Source organism: Myotis nattereri (genome assembly GCF_964212035.1).
Source record: "Myotis nattereri genome assembly, chromosome: 3".
Taxonomy (NCBI): domain Eukaryota; kingdom Metazoa; phylum Chordata; class Mammalia; order Chiroptera; family Vespertilionidae; genus Myotis; species Myotis nattereri.
In genome coordinates, this window is record NC_138077.1 from 198,687,230 (window position 1) to 198,704,423 (window position 17,194).

At 50.2% G+C, this 17,194-nt stretch overlaps 1 protein-coding gene across 2 annotated transcripts; it reads right to left on the bottom strand.

The window, feature by feature from the left end:
* Window positions 1-57: 57 nt before the first annotated feature.
* Window positions 58-16,385, bottom strand: RCC1 (regulator of chromosome condensation 1). Of its 2 annotated transcripts, none has more exons than XM_081087836.1 (10): window positions 16,295-16,385; window positions 7,760-7,841; window positions 6,106-6,293; window positions 5,785-5,964; window positions 4,859-4,955; window positions 4,622-4,744; window positions 3,772-3,927; window positions 3,415-3,534; window positions 2,900-3,052; window positions 58-1,879 (listed from the first exon to the last, which is right to left on the bottom strand). In XM_081087836.1, exons 2-10 carry the CDS (start codon window positions 7,830-7,832, stop codon window positions 1,704-1,706), a joined length of 1,266 nt encoding a protein of 421 aa, XP_080943962.1. In that variant the 5' UTR covers window positions 7,833-7,841; window positions 16,295-16,385; the 3' UTR covers window positions 58-1,703. The 2 variants fall into 2 exon arrangements, with proteins under 2 accessions (XP_080943962.1, XP_080943963.1); XM_081087837.1 differs by lacking the exon at window positions 16,295-16,385 and adding an exon at window positions 7,102-7,209 and having other exon boundaries at window positions 7,760-7,838.
* Window positions 16,386-17,194: the final 809 nt, after the last annotated feature.

Genomic DNA, 17,194 nt, shown 5'->3' on the forward strand with positions numbered 1-17,194 from the left:
TATGAGGTGGATGGGGGAGAGGGATCGATCAAAGTGTGATATTTTTTTTCCTTTTAAGAAGTCAATTTCTAATCAGTATAGTGCCTGTATCAAAACTAAAAATTCAAAAGGGGGGGAAAAATCACAGACTACATTTTAAGTTATTTTACATTACATTCATTTTTCCAAGAGTCATTGACATCCAAGAAAAATCCTCCTGGCCCCAATAAAAATGTCGTCTTATTCATATACAGACCTGCTGTATCAACAATATTCATCGCAGCTTTCTGAAATTATAGAAACGTTCTATAGCCCAATACCATAGGCACTAACCACATGTAATTATTGAGGACTTGAAATGTGGCTAGTGCAAAAAGGACGTTAATTTAAAATTTTTTACACATTTTAATTGATTTAAATGTAAATGGCTACATGTAGCTAGTGACCATCATATTAGAAAGGCCAGCTCTATGATTCTGTTTGCTCAAATGCCTGTGAAAATCTACATCAATATGAATAAGTTGTCTTAGGAGTTACTGTGCAATTAATCATGTTTTATCAATTAGATGAGCTGTTGAAAATGATAAAACAGCAAGCTTAGTAAAAGTATTTGTAGAGATGTACCATCCTGATTTGGGATTAGGATGTTGAAAGAACCATTCCATGTCTCTCATATTATGCAGCATAAATTTTCTTAAATACAGTGATTCCTGAAACATAAATACCTAAGCAAAAATAAAATCTTTTTGATTTGTATGGAACAGGCACAGCTGACAGGCACACATCAGGACATCACCTTAAGTCCTAGTCTTGACAAAGTTTATCCTGCCCTTCCCAACACAGCAGATGTTCCCTTAAAAAAGCAGGGAATGTGTAGAAAACAAGTGGCCTGTTTTATAAAACTCTAAATTTATTCAAAATGTTATAAGATTTCACTCTCTCTTCTAAAATACTTTACATTAAAAAAAAACCACCTGCTTGGTATTTTCTCAGACACGGTACAAGCAAGCTTCTGCTTCCCTTTCTGGGAACCAGCCTCTGCCCATCCAACCCTCTTCCCTGCCCTCCCTTCACTCTTGATATTGCTGTTTGTTTATAAAACCCTCCTTCCCTCGCCCCCATGTCCTGCTCTGCAGGCCAGCTTCCTTTCCAGACTTCAGGCAGGTGAGGCAGGCTGGATGGGCAGTGCAGGACAGAACACTTGTGCTTCTGGGAGAAAAGCTGATTGGCCTTTTTCTTGATCAAGTGGAGGATCACTCTTTATTTGCCCCTTTGGACACCTGTTCAGGGCCAAATACTTGGCTTGGGCTTGCCCATGGCTGGTAGCCCTGCCCCTTCTCCAGTTTCCCCCAGGCATAGGTGCATGACAGCTGGGTCCGACAACTGTACCATCGGTCTGCCTGTGGACTGTGAAGGACATAAGAGTGGCACATGACTAGAGTAGGGCTCGATGGAGCCCCAACTCCTCAGGGTGTGGGAATCAAACATTCCAACAAAACCCACTCCCCTCTTCCATTCCGCCCTCTCCATCCTATAGGTTACAGGCTAATTCCAGAAAGGAGGAATAAAAAAGAAGAAAGTGATTCTGTTCCGTGGATGGAAAAAAAGGCAGGTGATGACAAAGTACTTGGGGCTGGGGAAGGCCTGCTGGAGTCTGTAGTCATCACAGCTTCTGTGTTCCAGGAGGGAGGGGTGGGGCCGGGAGCCAGGCCCTAGAAGCTTCATCAGCTCTGTTGCTTGTCCCTGACTAGTAAGACTGTGTGCTGGCCCCCGCTGGACACAGATAGAACCTGGCGGTTCTCCAGCTGTTTGCCTGTCATCTCCACGGGGATCCAGGCATCCTCCTCCTGTCCCGTGCCCAGCTGGTAGTTGGTGCCCATGCCCCAGGCAAAAACACGACCTACAAGAGAGAGACACGGGCAGCAATCTTCAGAATCCATAGCCTCACCTTTCTTGAGGACAGAAGCCTGGGACAGAAGGGTGAATTTTAGCCTTGGCCTATAGCAGCCTGGCAATGACCCAACCTCTGGGAGTTCAGGGAAACTGGGAAAAGCCAGGGAGATGATGGATAAGAGCTCTGTCATCCTGGGACCACAGCCCTTAACCACCACCAATTACTTCTCCCTATTCCTAGGCATGGCATTCAAGACCCTATTGTGACTAGCCACTCCAAAAAATCCTACACCACCCTCCATCCGCAGGACCAGCCACCTCTGAGACGGCTCTGGATGTTTCTGTGCCAGGATGCCCTCCTTTGCTTATCAGAAATCTTCAAGGTGTAAGTACAAGCCCCACTTCCTCAGGAACTCTACCACATCAAGCACCTCCGCTAGCCTGACTTCTCAAGGCCTCCATGGCTGTGACCCTCATCCACTCAGGCTTTGGTGACTGCTCACTTACACCCTCCATGGTGGGAAATGTAAAGAAAAGCCTGAATCAGGAGTCTGGAGACCTGGGTTCAAGTCCTGCTGCCTGGCCAGGTCTCGGTTATATATCCCCTTTTGCTGTTTTTTTTCCCCCTCTACAGAACAAATTACCTTTATTAAAATAATTTGTTTATTCCCCTGGCCAGTGTTGCTCAGTGGAGAGTGTTGGCCCATCCACCAAAGGGTTGTGGGTTCGATCCCCAGCCACGGTCATGGCACGTGTGGGAGGCAATCAATTGATGTTTTTCAAATCAATATTTCTCCCTCCTCCCCTTCTGCCTTTCCATTCTCTCTCTATAAAAAATAATTTTAAAATTCATTTTAAGTTCATCAAAGTCAGAACTTTTGACAATCAGGAGAAAAACTATGTTTTCATAAATACTGCTCTGCAGCTCAGCTCCATCTCATGGTGGCCATCAGAGCCTGCTGGGCTATTTGACAGGAGTCACAACCCCCAGGCCCCAATCAGACTGAATATGGGCAGCCCCACTTACCATCCTTGGTCACGGCATATCCCACAGAGGCCCCACAAGCCACTGAGGAGACGATGGGCAGCCTGGAGATGAGGGTGGGCATGCTCTTCTCCTCGGCACCCTCTCCCAGGCCCAGCCTCCCGTACTCAGCCCGGCCCAGGCTGTATGCTTTTCCTGTGGGAGGAGGGAGAGAGTAGACAGGAGTTGGACTTAAGGTGTGGGTGGAGTAGCAGAGGGTGTGTTCCAGGTTGGCCAGCTGAGTTCCCATATCCATGGGAGCTGGTCCTCATTCCCTGGGTGGTGAGGAAGAGGTCTTCAGTACCTCTTCCAGTTTTGGGGAGGCCTGGGAGAGCCTCCACAGGTCCCCACTGAATTCATACTTGGAAGAGCACCAGGACTCTGGGGGGTTAGTTGTGACCCTCATAGACCCACATCTGGCCCAACCTATGAAGCAGACCCAGGTTCCAAGAGCCATGGTCTCAGGATCAGGCCAGCCCCGTGCAGAGATGAGGGCATTCCTGATCCAAAGGTCCCACCTTCTGAATCCATGCAGACTGTATGGTGCTGGCCACCAGAGAAGCCCACCCAGGACTTGGTAGAGTTCTTGAAGGATGTCAAGTTCTGGGGTACAAAGCAAGATTCTGTGCCTGCGGTTCCTGGAAGGCAAGGCCCGGAGAGAGTTTTTAGGGGTAAAAGTGTCCAAGGAGCTGTTCTTCTTCATCCCCCTCTGAGGCCATCCTACCCTCTACCAGCATATGAATATTCTCCCTTTACAGATGACAAAACTGGCTCCGAGGGGTGACTCCACCAAGGGTGTGCAAGAAATGAGTAGTGGAGCCAGGATTGGAACCCAGGTCACTCTGGCTATGCCCGATGCTGGGTTTGGGACTCACCAAGTTGATGGTAGTTTGAAAGGCCAAAGCCATATACATGGCCCTCGAGGGAGATGGCAAAGGTGAAGTAGGCGCCACAGAAGGCATCCTGGAATTTCACATGGCCACGGGTTCCCCTGGATTTCAACATCACACACTTGGGGACCAGGAGTCGTTCTGCAGGCAGAGAAGAAGCCAAGGTCAGTGGCAGACACACAAAGCCTCTCCTCTCTTCCCCGTGGTGGTTTCTCCCACATCACTAAAGCCCTCGAAGGGATGCTAAGGAGGGACTTTTCTCCCTGTTAGACAGAAGAGGTATCTAAGGCCAAGAGAGTAGAGAGCCTCACTCAGACTCCCACAGCCCTAAGAGGTGCCATTCTTCTCTGCTAACTCATTTAACCTCACAACAACCCAATGAAGTAGGTAGGTTTAGAGATGAGAAAACTATGTCCTGGGTCCCATAGCCAACAGGTGGTAGAACCAGGATTCAAAACCAGGGTAGCCTGGCTCTAGAGTCAAAGTTCTTATCTATCTATCTATCTATCTATCTATCTATCTATCTATCTATGAATTTATTTATTGATTTGAAAGAGGGAGGGAGAGAGAAAATCGATTTGTTGCTCCATTCATTATGCATTCACTGGTTGCCTCCTATATGTGCCCTGAACAGGGATTGAACCCATAACCCTGGGGTAATGGGACGACAGTCAAACAAACTGAGCTACCAGCCATGGCTAGAGTCAATGTCCTTAACTACCACTGCAAGTCTATCTGATGTAAGCCTAAACGCACAGAGAATCCCTCCTGCCTATGACCTTCATCAGGGGGTGCATTGCTGAGTTGCCCTGGCAGAGGGACCTAGCCCACCTACCAAGGCCCTGCCGGCCACCACGATTGGCAAATAATTCAGGGACACGGCCCAGCTGGCCCTGCTCCCCGCAGCCCAGAGTGTAGAGGTCACCATCAGCTGTCAGCATCACCAAGTGGTCGTTTCCTGAGGGCGAGAGGAAGGCAGGAGATGCAGGACTTGTCTGTAGAGCCCAAGGCTTGGCCAACACCAGAATAAGGTTCTCCAACTCCTGCCCAGAGCAAGTGACCCCAGACTCACCCGAGGCCACCTTCACCACAGGCGCACTCAGCTGCACTTGCACAGGTACCATGCTCTTCTTCATGGGCTCCAAGAGCCCAATCACACCATTATTGTCCTAGAAGGGAGGGGCAGAGCACTTAGCCAGGCCTGCATGCCCCATACCAGCCAGACCAACCATAGAGCTGTCTGGTAAGGGGCACTGGTGCCAGATGGGGATGGAGAGGTGAACAGCAATGAGGGCATATAGTGAAATGCTTATGAATGAAATCACACATGGTCTACCATCAAAGGAGTGCCCTAGCCGGTCTGGCTTAGTGCAGTGGTCACCAACCTTTTGGACCTCACAGACCACCAGTGGTCTGCGGACCACTGGTTGTCAACCGCTGGCTTATGGATAGAGCTATGGCCTTCATACCAAAAGGTCTTGGGCTCGATTCCGGACAAGGGCACATGCCTGGGTGGGAAGCTCAATCCCCAGTAGGGGGCGAGCAGGAGGCAGCCGATCAATGATTCTCTCTCACCACTGATGTTTCTGTCTCTCTCCCTCTCTGAAATCAATAAAAATATATTAAAATAAATAAAAATTAATATAAAAATCCAATATTTCTGAGAAGCATGGAAGACAGCTAGGAAGGGAGGAGAGGTTGAAGGTAGCAAGATGGGTGAGAACAACAGACTTCCTGGATCAGCCTCGGCCAGAGACATCCTTGACCCACCTCTCTCCTAAGACACACTTCACAACATCAGATTCTAGGCAGCAGCCAATGGAGTGGACAGGCCTGAATGAAGAAGCCAGAGACCTGGCTGGGTCTGGGCCCAAGCTCTACTTCTAGGACTTGATTTCCTCACCAGTAAGTAGAATAGGGGCATGGAGATAGGTTATCCTTGGGGCCCCACCAGGTAATTCTGTCGACCAGCCCATGCAGTCCTGCAGCCCATCTTACCCGGAAGGAGCCCCAGAGGAAGACACGGCCATCCTCGGTGAGCGCCGCTGTGTGACTGTCTCCTGCGGATACTTGTACCACTTTCTCTTGCAGTTCCACTTTCCCAGGAACCGTCTCTGAGCCCTCCACTGATGTGTCCCTTCCCAGGGCACCCTCATCATTGCAGCCAAAGGAGTAGACCTATGCCCAGGATGCCCCCATTAGTGCAAGATCTGGCCTTTCAGTCCATTCTTGTTCAGACCACCCCGTGCAGCTAGCCAGCTCCATCACCAAGCCTCCTCCCCCAGACCCTATCCATCCCACGCCACGCCCCCAACCTACCTGGCCACTTTTGCTTAGACACACGGTGTGCATGCCCCCAGCCTCAGCCTGTACAATGTCTTCCGGAATGGTTACTAGGGCTGGTTTCTTCCTCTCCATCACATTCTCGCCCAGCCCCAACTGGCCCACGTCACCCTGGCCCAGTGTCAGCACCAAGCCCGGTTCTGTGCGGTGGGACCTATGTGAGACTGAGGAGTGAAGAAGACAGCCGAGTGTGTAGGATGGTGGGAGAGAGGAGAGGTCACTGCATGGGCTCTGGGTTCAATCCCCTGCTCTGCCACAGACCTCAGTATGACCCTTCTGAGCCTGTTTCCTCATTTGTGAAATGGGGATATCAGAAGTCCCTACCTCACAGGGTTTGTGTAAAGGTTAAAAATCGAGCACATTATTAATCGAAAGGAAGGAAATAGAAACAAGGAGACACTCAGTATTGTGAAATGAATCTTGGTGGGGAGAACAGTGAGCACCCAAGATAGTTTTCCTGAGTAGCTCTAAGTTCTTGATAAGACTCCATGGTGCCGAAAGTGAGGGCTCAGGTGTAAAGTCTACTCTTTACTGGCTGCTTACTCCACTAATGCTAAATTGCTCTGCAGTTCCCCAAATTATGCTACAGACTTAAATATGCTTCCATATTTAAGATCCCATTTTATAGGAAAGGGAATGGAGCCTCAGAGAGGTTAATAGAGCTAATAAGTAATAGTGTTTGCACTGAAACCAAGGGAGCCTACATGGGTCTACAGTTAGCCTCCATCCTCAGGGTGTCACGGAACTCCTGAACACAGTCACACAGACACCCTGGTTCCAATAAGTAGATACACAACCACAGCTGAAGAGGGAGGAGCAGCAGTAAGAGCTAACACAGGTTTTTGCCGAGGTAAGCGCCAACCAGTGGGCAGTCCAGGACCATCTGCTGGCCAATGGCAACCGTCTGTGCCCCTGGACAGCCAATGGTGTCCAGTCCCTCCCCCAGGGTTGCCAGGCAGGGCAGGGAGCCACCTGGTCGGGGTTTCTGGTTGGCAGGGCTCGGCCTGCAGGCACCTCGGGTGTAGCAGGCGCCTGGAACGCGGTGGGAAGCACCGGCCCTCACTGCCTGGTTACGAGGGTCTGCAAAAGACAGACACTGTCTGAGTGTGGGCCCACACCACCCTTCTCAGATGGGGGCGGCTCTCCTCCCTGTCTCCCTCCAGGGTTCCAGAACAGAGGAAACCACAGCCACCTCCCTCAAATGCTTCCATGACATTATCTCATTTTCCTCACAACAGGCCGGTGAGGTTGGAATTGTTCTCGCCTCCTATTTCATGAAAGGGTAATCCAAGCTCAGCGAGAGTAAGATACTTGTTCAAAGCTACATACCTAGAAAGTGGCAGGGCCATGAACCCACATCTGGACGCCAGTGGTCCAAACCATAAGCCACTACTGCCTGGGGCAAAGCCTTCGGGTCTAGTGTTTTGCTAGTACCACCTGAGTGCTTTGAACAAGTCTCTGTGCCTTTATGATTCCTTGAGGTGGGATTCAATGACCTACAGGACACCTGCCAACTGGGTGGAGCTTATGGACTTCCAGGCCCCTCAGCTTCAAATGTCAGCGGGGAAGGAGCCCAGTCCCAGATTTTGGGGCTTCAAGAGGCCATACATAGAGACAGAAGCCAACTTACCCTTCACTTTCTTGCTTTTGGGGAGAGCATCTTCTGGGGGTGACCTTTTCTTAGCCACACGCTTGGGTGGCATCTTCCTGTCCTGAAAAGCCCAGGCAAACACACCATGTCAGATGGCAATCAATGCCCTGCTCTAATTAGGCAATATTACCCAAAGAAAAAGACCTTTACAAAGGCAAGAGGCACTGCCCAGCAATTCCACTTCTCAGAATTTATCTAAGAACAAGAACAAAATAATACGCCCAAAGAGTAAGTTCCACAGACATTCTCTACTGTATGCTTCATAACATTAAAAAAAAAAAAAAAAAAGTGGAGCAACCCATGTGCTTAATAGGAGAGTGGCTATGTAGTATATTCATGATCGAACAGTATAAAGCCACTAAAAGTGATGCTTTCAGAGACTTATTGAATAGGAAGATGTTTACCATTGCCAAATAATAAGCACATCAGAAAACAGTCCATCCCACTTTTGAAATATAATGCATACACACATGTAAAAATAAGTGTAGAAAAATGTGAAGGAAATACATCCATTATTAACAATAATAACCTCTGGAAAATAAGATTATGGACAATTTTTTCTTTACACTTTCCTATATTATATAAGATGTTTATTAAGAAGCATTACATATCCTATCTAATAAAGAGGGAATATGCTAATTGACTGTCACACCCTCAAAAAGATGGCGGCATCCACAGCCATAAGATGGTGGTGCCCAGTCCCCTCAGCCCTGCCGGGGCGGCAGGTGCACGGCAAGGCTGGGCCCGCTCCTAGGCGGGCCCGGCCGCTCTGCATGCCTGCCTCCGGAGATCTCCAGTCCCCTCAGCCCCCCAGCCCCCCAGGGCCAGCCCAAGGCACAGGCAAGCTTCAGATGTCAGCTCCCAGCCGCGCAGGGCCGGCCCGAGGTGCAGGCAAGCCTCGGATGGTGGCTGCCCAGTCGCCCAGGGCTGCCCGAGGCTGAGGTTACCAGGGCCGGCCGAGGCTTGCGCTGCTGGCAGTGGCAGCAGCAGAGGTGAGATGGGGCGTCACCTTCCCCTGATCGCTGGGTCGCCTCCCACCCCTAAGGGCTCCCGGACTGTGAGAGGGGCAGGCCAGGCTGAGGGACCCCCCCTCCAGTGCATGAATTTTCATGCCTCTAGTTTTTATTATAAAAAATGAAAAAGCTGGTGTGGCTATAGCTGAAGAATATTAAGTATCCCTCATAACTGCCCTCAAACCCTGAGATAATCACTAGTAACTTTGTAACTAATGGTTAACTACATAACCACTATGTAACTCTGATGTATTACTGTTATTATGAGACATTACAAAGTTATTCTAATCCTAATTAAGTAAAACCAAACCAGGCCATTTGTGCCCTTTGATCCCTAAGTGTCACTTCTGGGAGGAGCCTGGCTTTTCTAAAGAGTCCCACAAGGGCACACAAACACCAAGTGTTACAAAAGAGTGAAAGGAAATCACCTATGGGTGACAAGAAGGGTTGTTAGGCCCTAGCTGGTTTAGCTCAGTGGATAGAGCTTCAGCCTGTGGACTGAAGGGTCCCGGGTTCGATTCCAGTCTGGGGCACATGCCCAGGTTTCGGGCTCGATCCCCGGTGTGGGATGTGCGGGAGGCAGCTGATCAATGATTCTCTCATCATTGATGTTTCTCTCTCTCCTTCTCCCTTCCTCTCTGAAATCAATACAAATTAAAAAAAAAAGAAAAAAAAGAAAAGAAAATAAAAGGAAGGAAGGAAGGTTGGTTATTGGACCCAGGATGATCCAGGGCAGCTAAAAGCCTGTCTTGAACCCCTCCCCTCCTTTAACTGCTACTACTCCCCAAGGTCTTCAGGTCTTCCCCAAGGCTGCTGAGAACAGAGGCATTCTCTCTCGATGTCAATCCAGCCAATTTGTGCCCCCATTTTCCTCCACAATGCATCTTTATTGAGCCCTGGTCTTTAAGGTTGTGAAGTACAGTCAGGTTGTCTAAGCCTGGGGTGCCCAAACTCTGAACTGTGATCTTTCTGTAGGGATGACCGGGGCCAGGACACTTTAGAGCTGTCCTGATGCAGAAGTGGTACAGCCTGTGGCAGTTAAGAGTCTAGCCCAGCCGTGGGCAAACCACTGCCCGCGGGCCGGATCCGGCCTGTTTGAAATGAATAAAACTATTGAAAAAAAGAGACCGTACCCTTTTATGTAATGATGTTTACTTTGAATTTATATTAGTTCACACAAACACTCCATCCATGCTTTTGTTCTGGCCCTCCGGTCCAGTTTAAGAACCCATTGTGGCCCTTGAGTCAAAAAGTTTGCCCACCCCTGGTCTAGCCTCTGGCCCTAGCCACTTTGACTCATTGGATAGAGCACGGGCCAGGCAGACTGAAGGGTCTTGGGTTCAATTTTGGTCAAATCCCTGGACCGGTCAGGGTGTGTGTGGGAGGCACCCAATCAAGGCAACCAATCGATGTCTCTCTCAAATAATGATGTTTCTCTCTGTCTCTACCTCTTCCCTGCTACTCTCTCTAAAAATCAATGGAAAAATATCCTTAGGTGAGGATTAACAAAAAACAAAACAACTGCAAAAAAGAGTCCAGCCCTAGCTGGTTTGGCTCAGTGGAAAGAGTGTCAGCCTGCAGACTGAAGGGTCCCAGGTTTGATTCCGGTCAAGGGCACATGCCTGAGTTGGGGGCTCAATCCCTAGTAGAGGGCGTGCAGGAGGCAGCCGATCAATAATTCTCATCATTTACGTTTCTATCTCTCTCTCCCCTCCTCTCATCTCTCTGAAATCAATAAAAATGTATTAAAAAAAAGAGTAACTAACCAATATTGGATTACAATGTCTATGGCCTGCCCCAGGTAACTCTCAGGCACAGATCTAACTAACCTAACCCTCCTCTCCCCCATTTTCATAGATAAGGGATGGAGACTCTACCCAAGGCTACAGATGGAATTTGTAGAACAAGAGCTCTTTTCAGGCTCAGCTGTGTGGGTCTATCCAGCAGCCCACTCCCTCTTTTCCTTCCTCCCTCCCTCCCTTCCTTCCAGTAGGTCCTGGAGCCTCACCCTCTCCAGCTCCCCACTCCACAATACGTGAATACAAAGAGCAGTAGCCTCTAAATTTTGGGGGACATTCTGCTGACTACCCTGAGAGAGAAGAACAAAGTACTGAAGATAAGGAAGTAGCTGTGCAGGTTGAGCTTCTACAGGTTCTGACTCTAATGAGGTGGCAGTTCTGAGCTTCACCCAACTTTTTTTCTCCCAGGCCGGGAAACCTCCCCTCCAACCTACCTCTTTGAGACCCCTCTTCCTACACTAAAAATGCACATTCCTTGGGATTAGAGGGATCTGGATTCACCTGCCAGAGCTGTGGCTTGTTCACCTGGCTTTTGTGACCATGGTTGGCCAGCAGCCTTAACCTCTTTGAATTGTATCCTCATCTGTAAAAGGGGTTGCCATACTACTTCTTAGGGCTGCCCTAAAGACAGAATGACATGTACCACTGCACATCTATTAGAATGGCCCAAACCTGGAACACAATGCCAAATGTTGGTGAGGATGTGAAACAACAGAATTCTCATTCATTGGTGGGAATGCAAAACGGCACGGCCACTTTGGAAGACAGTTTGGTAGTTTCTTACAAAACTAAATACAACTGACCCTAAACAACACAGGTCTGAACTGCCAGATCCACTTATATGTGGAGTTTTTTCAATAAATATGTACATTGCTATAAATGTATTTTCTCTTCCTTATGATTGTTTTTAAAAATTATTATTATAGCCGAAATCGGTTTGGCTCAGTGGATAGAGCGTTGGCCTGCGGACTGAAAGGTCCCAGGTTCGATTCCGGTCAAGGGCATGTACCTGGGTTGCGGGCACATTCCCAGTGGGAGATGTGCAGGAGGCAGCTGCTCGATGTTCCTCTCTCATCGATGTTTCTAACTCTCTATCTCTCTCCCTTCCTCTCTGTAAAAAATCAATAAAAAAAAAAAATTATTATTATAGCCCTAACCAGTTTGGCTCAATGGATAGAGCGTCAGCCTGCGGACTCAAGGGTCCCAGGTTCGATTCCGGTCAAGGGCATGTACCTTGGTTGCGGGCACATCCCCAGTGGGGAGTGTGCAGGAGGCAGCTGATCGATGTTTCTCTCTCATCGATGTTTCTAACTCTCTATCCCTCTCACTTCCTCTCTGTAAAATATCAATAAAATACATTTTAAAAAATTATTATTATTATTGTCTAAAGTTTTACATATGTCTCCTTTTTCCCCATTGACATCCCCCCCCCCAGCCATTCCCACCCCGGGCAAGCCCCCACCGCCCAGTGTCTGTGTGTTGTGATTTTCTTAATAACATTTTCTTTTCTCTAGCTTGCATTTTTTTTGTAATACAGAATGTAATACATATAACATAAAAAAGACTTTATAAAGAACTTTTAAGAGCCAAGCACACAATAAATAGTAATTTCACACTTAACATTGTCAATAGGTTCTGTGACTTTAAGTGAACAGATTACAGTGTCTCATCAACATTATAATGAAACAATGTTGAATGCAGTATCATTATTCAAGGACCTGCTGTGTTCAATACATGGAAGCTCAAGTGTTCATTCATCCCACAAATACTTACTGAGTGTCTGTTACCACTGTGTGGCTTTGGGCCCGAAGTAGTAAGAAAAAAAAAAAGAACAGTAACCCTCCCCCTGTTCTCATGGAGCTTACATTCTAGCGGGAAAGAAAAAAATTGTTACAGAAGGTGCTGTGTGAAGTATAGACAAGGTGATACATAGAGAATAACTTGGGGGTCACACAACAATGTGAACGCAATTAATGCCACCAAACTGTACATTTATAAATGGTTGAAATGGTAAATTTTATGGTATACATATTTTATCATAATAAGAAAACAGAGAGATTAATTGGACTAGGGGAGGAGAGTGGAGAGTCAGAAATAGAACCCAGGTATATCTGATGGATTAAAATAAACAAACAAACAAACAAATAATAAACAAACAACCCACAACAGGTTGGCTAAAGGTAGTCCATGATCCGGGCAGGGGTGGGGGCAGCGTGGGCAGGCCTCCCCAGGGTCCCCCATGAACTTGGCCAAACACAAAGGGCAAAAGGCAGAAGGAAGCTGAGAGGGAGAGGATGGTGAGACCAGAGAGGAGACAGGCGGCGAGGCTGGGCCGGTGGGTGAAGAACCTGAAGGACATGGGAAAGGCCAACCCCCTGCTGTGGTTGACCTCTGGCTTTAGGGTCTAACAACCCCAGTTCTCTGGGCCTGAGGATCCTCATCTCTCAAGTGGAGGTCTCTGGGCACTGCAGTGCTGCTGTGAGCAATCCTCCGGGCAGGACAGGGAATGAGAGGGCACCTCCTCAAGGGCGGAGCCTGACCCCCACTACCCACCTGCATCCTAGAGCACAACCAGTCCTTGTGCACACGCCCTCTCTAACTGCTCTGGGTGTGTTTTCCTAGCCAGACAGGGAGTGTCTGGCGGGGAATAGGAGTAGTCTTTTGTCCACCCACAATCCACACACACAGCTTCCATGTTTGAGGAGCTGACAATCTGGGAGAAGAGTGAGACACAGTCCCGAATAATTAAAAATCAGACACAGTCAACTCTCCTAGAATGCTCACACCTGCCTTCTGGGTTAAACGTGATCACCCTGGTTTCACAGGTAAGAAAGCTGAGGTTCAGGGAAAGGCACCCCAGGCCGCACAGGAGTGGGGTGAAAGGGCAGGTCTCCCGACCAGGGCCAGAGCTCCCCCTTCCGACCTCGCCCTGGGCCTATTCTTCATGTGATGAATGAAGGCACATCAGACTAGACCAGCGGTCGCCAATCTTTCGGACCTCACGGACCACGGGTTGGCGACCGCTGGACTAGACAGTCTACCAGGGAGGGCCTGTGTTCCTGCTGTGACCCCCTGTAACCCCACCACAGCCTCGTTTCTACAAAGGGAGACAGAGCCCTCTCTCTAACCACAGCAGCTGTCCCTGCCACCCCCTCATCCCCAGTGTCAGGAGGCAGACAACTGCGGGCCAGACCCAGAGGCTGATGAATCTCTTTGTGAGAAAGGTCCCCAGGGAAGGGAGGACAGGGGCTCATCTGTCAAAAACATGTGCTGAACTCCTGCTGCGTGCCAGGCACACTCCCTGCCCGGGATACTCCACCTCAAGTGTTTCCTAACCAGCCCTGGCTGGCTTGGCTCAGTGAATAGAGCATTGGCCTGCGGACTAAAGGATCCGGGGTTCGATTCTGGTCAAGGGCACATGCCCAGGTTGAGGGTCCAATCCCCAGCGGGGGGTGTGCAGGAGGCAGCCAATCAATGATTCTCTCTCATCATTGATGTTTCTCTCTCTCCCCCTGTCCCTTCAATAAAAAAATATATTTTTTAAAAGTTTCCTAACCAGGGGTTCCCCTTTGTATACAGAGCTGTGTCTGGGTTTATGTGTTTATTTTTCCTAAGAAAAGGGGCCACATTGTCCACCAGATGTGAGAACTACCGCTTTATGGAAAATACAGGTATCAGTAATTCTCACCACATGCCTTTTACCTTCATTTTACAGATAAAGAAACCAATAGGAAGATTTAGTGGGAGGCCCAAGGGGACTCAACTAGTGAGTTGCAAAACTGAACAGGATCCCTGCTCTTGGGATGTCCCGGAAAACACCAGCATGAACCCCTAATTCATTGTTCCAGACTCCATTCTAATACTCTTCTTGGGTGAAACCACCCTGCCTTTTCCACCTCCACCCAGTGTCCCTTGGTCTGGCACCTGAGACCTTTCAAGACCCAGTCCCTGTTGTAGCATCTTGTTCCTCCTCTCCTTGTACCCTGTGTTCGTCAGACTCAAACATCTGTGGAACCCCTGACCACTACACTCACCTAGACCTTCACGCCTTTGCATGTGCTGTTTCCTTTGCCTGTATCACCCCAACCCCTCCACCTGAACAACTCTGCAGCTCCTTTAAAACCCGGTTCAAGCGTCACCTCACCTGGAAAGCCATCCCTGACCCTCCTGGGCTGAGTTCCTGTGTAACACTCCATACACCCAACTTCTGCGAGGACACGCACGCGAACCACACTTGGTTGGAGCACCTCAATTGCTATTTGATGAACGACTTGTCAGCAGCAGTGCCCCTGGCTCCGCGGCAAACATCCCTGATCACACTGGCACTTACGTAATTGTGGCCCCGCATGGGTCTCCCCAAGGAGACCTGCAGTTCCGCAAAGGCCACGTGGGGCCCTTCTCACCATCGCTCCCCAGCCCTGCCAGCGCAGCACGGGGTAGACAGCAGTAAATAACCTGCTGACAAATGCGTTTATGGACCAAAAAAGGGGGTGGGAGGCCCACATGCTAACCTGACTAGTTCAGGGAAGGCCTGCATGGCGGTTCTGCAAACTCAAAGACCTAAAGTAAGTACAGAGAATGGTCTGAAATGAAAAATTTAACTAAAAGCAGTTTATAGAAGGCAGTCATTTCCTAGGCCAGTGTTTTCCCTGACAAAGATCAATTTCCAATCTTTACTGAGCCTATTGTCTTTCTGCATGTGAGATAACGTACCTGTGAAACGTCTGGGTACCTAGTAACTTCCCTCTTTCAGGACGCCTCAGGGCGCAACAAATGACCCCCGGGCCCAGACCACAAACTCCCTCACTGTTAGTCACCATGTCAACTGTTAACTATCCTGCACCGCCTCAGTAAAAGGCATGTGTCCATCACTTCACTTTTTATCCAATCCCAGAGGTGTCCCGCTTGGCCTTCTCCCACCTCCCGAATCTATCACCAATGGATTTCATGTAACCCACTTCCGGCTGCTCCTTTGACGGTAATTTATAAAAACAAGGTAAAAACCCGCCATTCTCCGGAGCATCATCCCCATTCCTTGAGGTTTTGCTTCCCGGCACTTGTCCACAGTTCGGCTCAAATAAACTCACAAAAACTCTCTACAGGTTTGAATGTGTTTTTGCATTAACAAGTGGATGCGGAGTTCACAGCAACCTCTACGGTCCACAGGGGTCCCGGTGCCCAGGCTGCCCTGCGGCAGCCCCTCCCCGCCGACCCTGCAGCCCCTGCAGCCGCCCCTCCGGCAGGGCTCCGGGCCCCTGCAAGCCCAACGCCCCCGCGGAGTCCGGGCAAAGTCACTCTCCGCTCCGGAAACGGGCCCGCACCAGGGAGCGCTCCCGCCGCAGGCCAGCGGGTCCGCGCACGGGCCAGTGAGGTCACCGCGGCCGCGCTCCGGCCGTTTGAATCTCCCGCCCGCGCGGGCGCCGCGGGCCGGACGCGAGAAGCGCTGCGGCGGAGGGGCCACCGGGCTCGCTCAAGCGAGGCGGGGCCGGCCCTCGCCCGGACGCCCCGCGGGACCGGGGACACGCGCGCCCGCACTTGCGCCTTCCTGCCGCCCGGCTTCACGTGGAGACGTCGCCACGCGACCGGGCGCGCGCGCGCGAGCCACTGCGCCGCCCGCCGGGGACCCCCACCGCGCTCTGGCCGTGGTCGCTCGGCGCGCCGCCGTCCTCCAGGACCCCTCGCCCACCACGCGCGCGACCTACCTCGGTGCCGGTCAGCTCCTAGGACTCCTCCGCTCGCCGGCTGGGCCGCGAACTGCCCCAGAGCATGCGCTCTGCGGGCCTCGGGCCGCCCTGACCCGGGCCACAGAGGAAAACAAAGAGCCCGGCGGCCCCTGGCGGCCGCCCCGGGTAGTGCAAGGGACACGCTCCCCACAGGGAGCTCTAGACCAGGTTCCCCACCTGTACTCCGCAAGTACAGTGGGGGTGCATTTTGGAGACCCCAAATCGGGACGAGTGGACTAACAACCAGAAAGACCACTTGAAAACAGGGTTGGTTTATGGGAAAACAGGGTTTGTTTGTGTGATAGGAATTGTACAGAGAAAAGAGATACTGCTCGTCCCTGTTCTCAAGAGGTTCTCTGTTGGAGAAACATGAGAAATCAGACCACCAACAGAGTAACGGCAAGGGTACGTCCAGGGGCATCTGACTCAGCCTGGGACTTAAGAAATGCTTTCCAAGTTAACGCGGAAAGCCTCCCTTGTAATGACAGGGAGCGATGAGAGCCTAGGGTGGTGTGGGAAACATGTCTAACTGGAGCAGAGGTGCCTGCAGGAGTGACAGGGGAGAGCGCTGGAGCAGGAGGGCTGGGCCAGGGGTGCACGGTCTATGCCTAAGGAATGCAGCCTCTATTCCGAGGCAGTGGGGAACTGTGAAAGGATTTGACCACATGAGGAGGTTTTTGTTTTCCAACAGAATGGAGAAGGGACTTGGGGGAAGCAAATCGAGTGAGGGAGACCATTTGAACTGGATGTGAATTGGGGTTGGGGGCTGGAAAAGGAAAAGAGGTACCAAGCGGACGACCCTCTCTTGTTAACATGCTCAGTGGATACAAACAGTTCTTGAAGATTTCACGTGTTCCCTGAGGTGACTTCCCTGGCCAT

Coding starts and splice junctions, on each gene's coding strand:
- RCC1 (XM_081087837.1), bottom strand. CDS start 7,832: ATGCCACCCAAGCGTGTGGCTAAGAAAAGGTCACCCCCAGAAGATGCT. Junction 6,294..7,101: donor CAACCAGAAACCCCGACCAG/GTGGCTCCCTGC, acceptor TTCACTCCTCAG/TCTCACATAGGTCCCACCGC. Junction 3,053..3,414: donor AGTCTGCATGGATTCAGAAG/GTGGGACCTTTG, acceptor CTCCTCCCACAG/GAAAAGCATACAGCCTGGGC.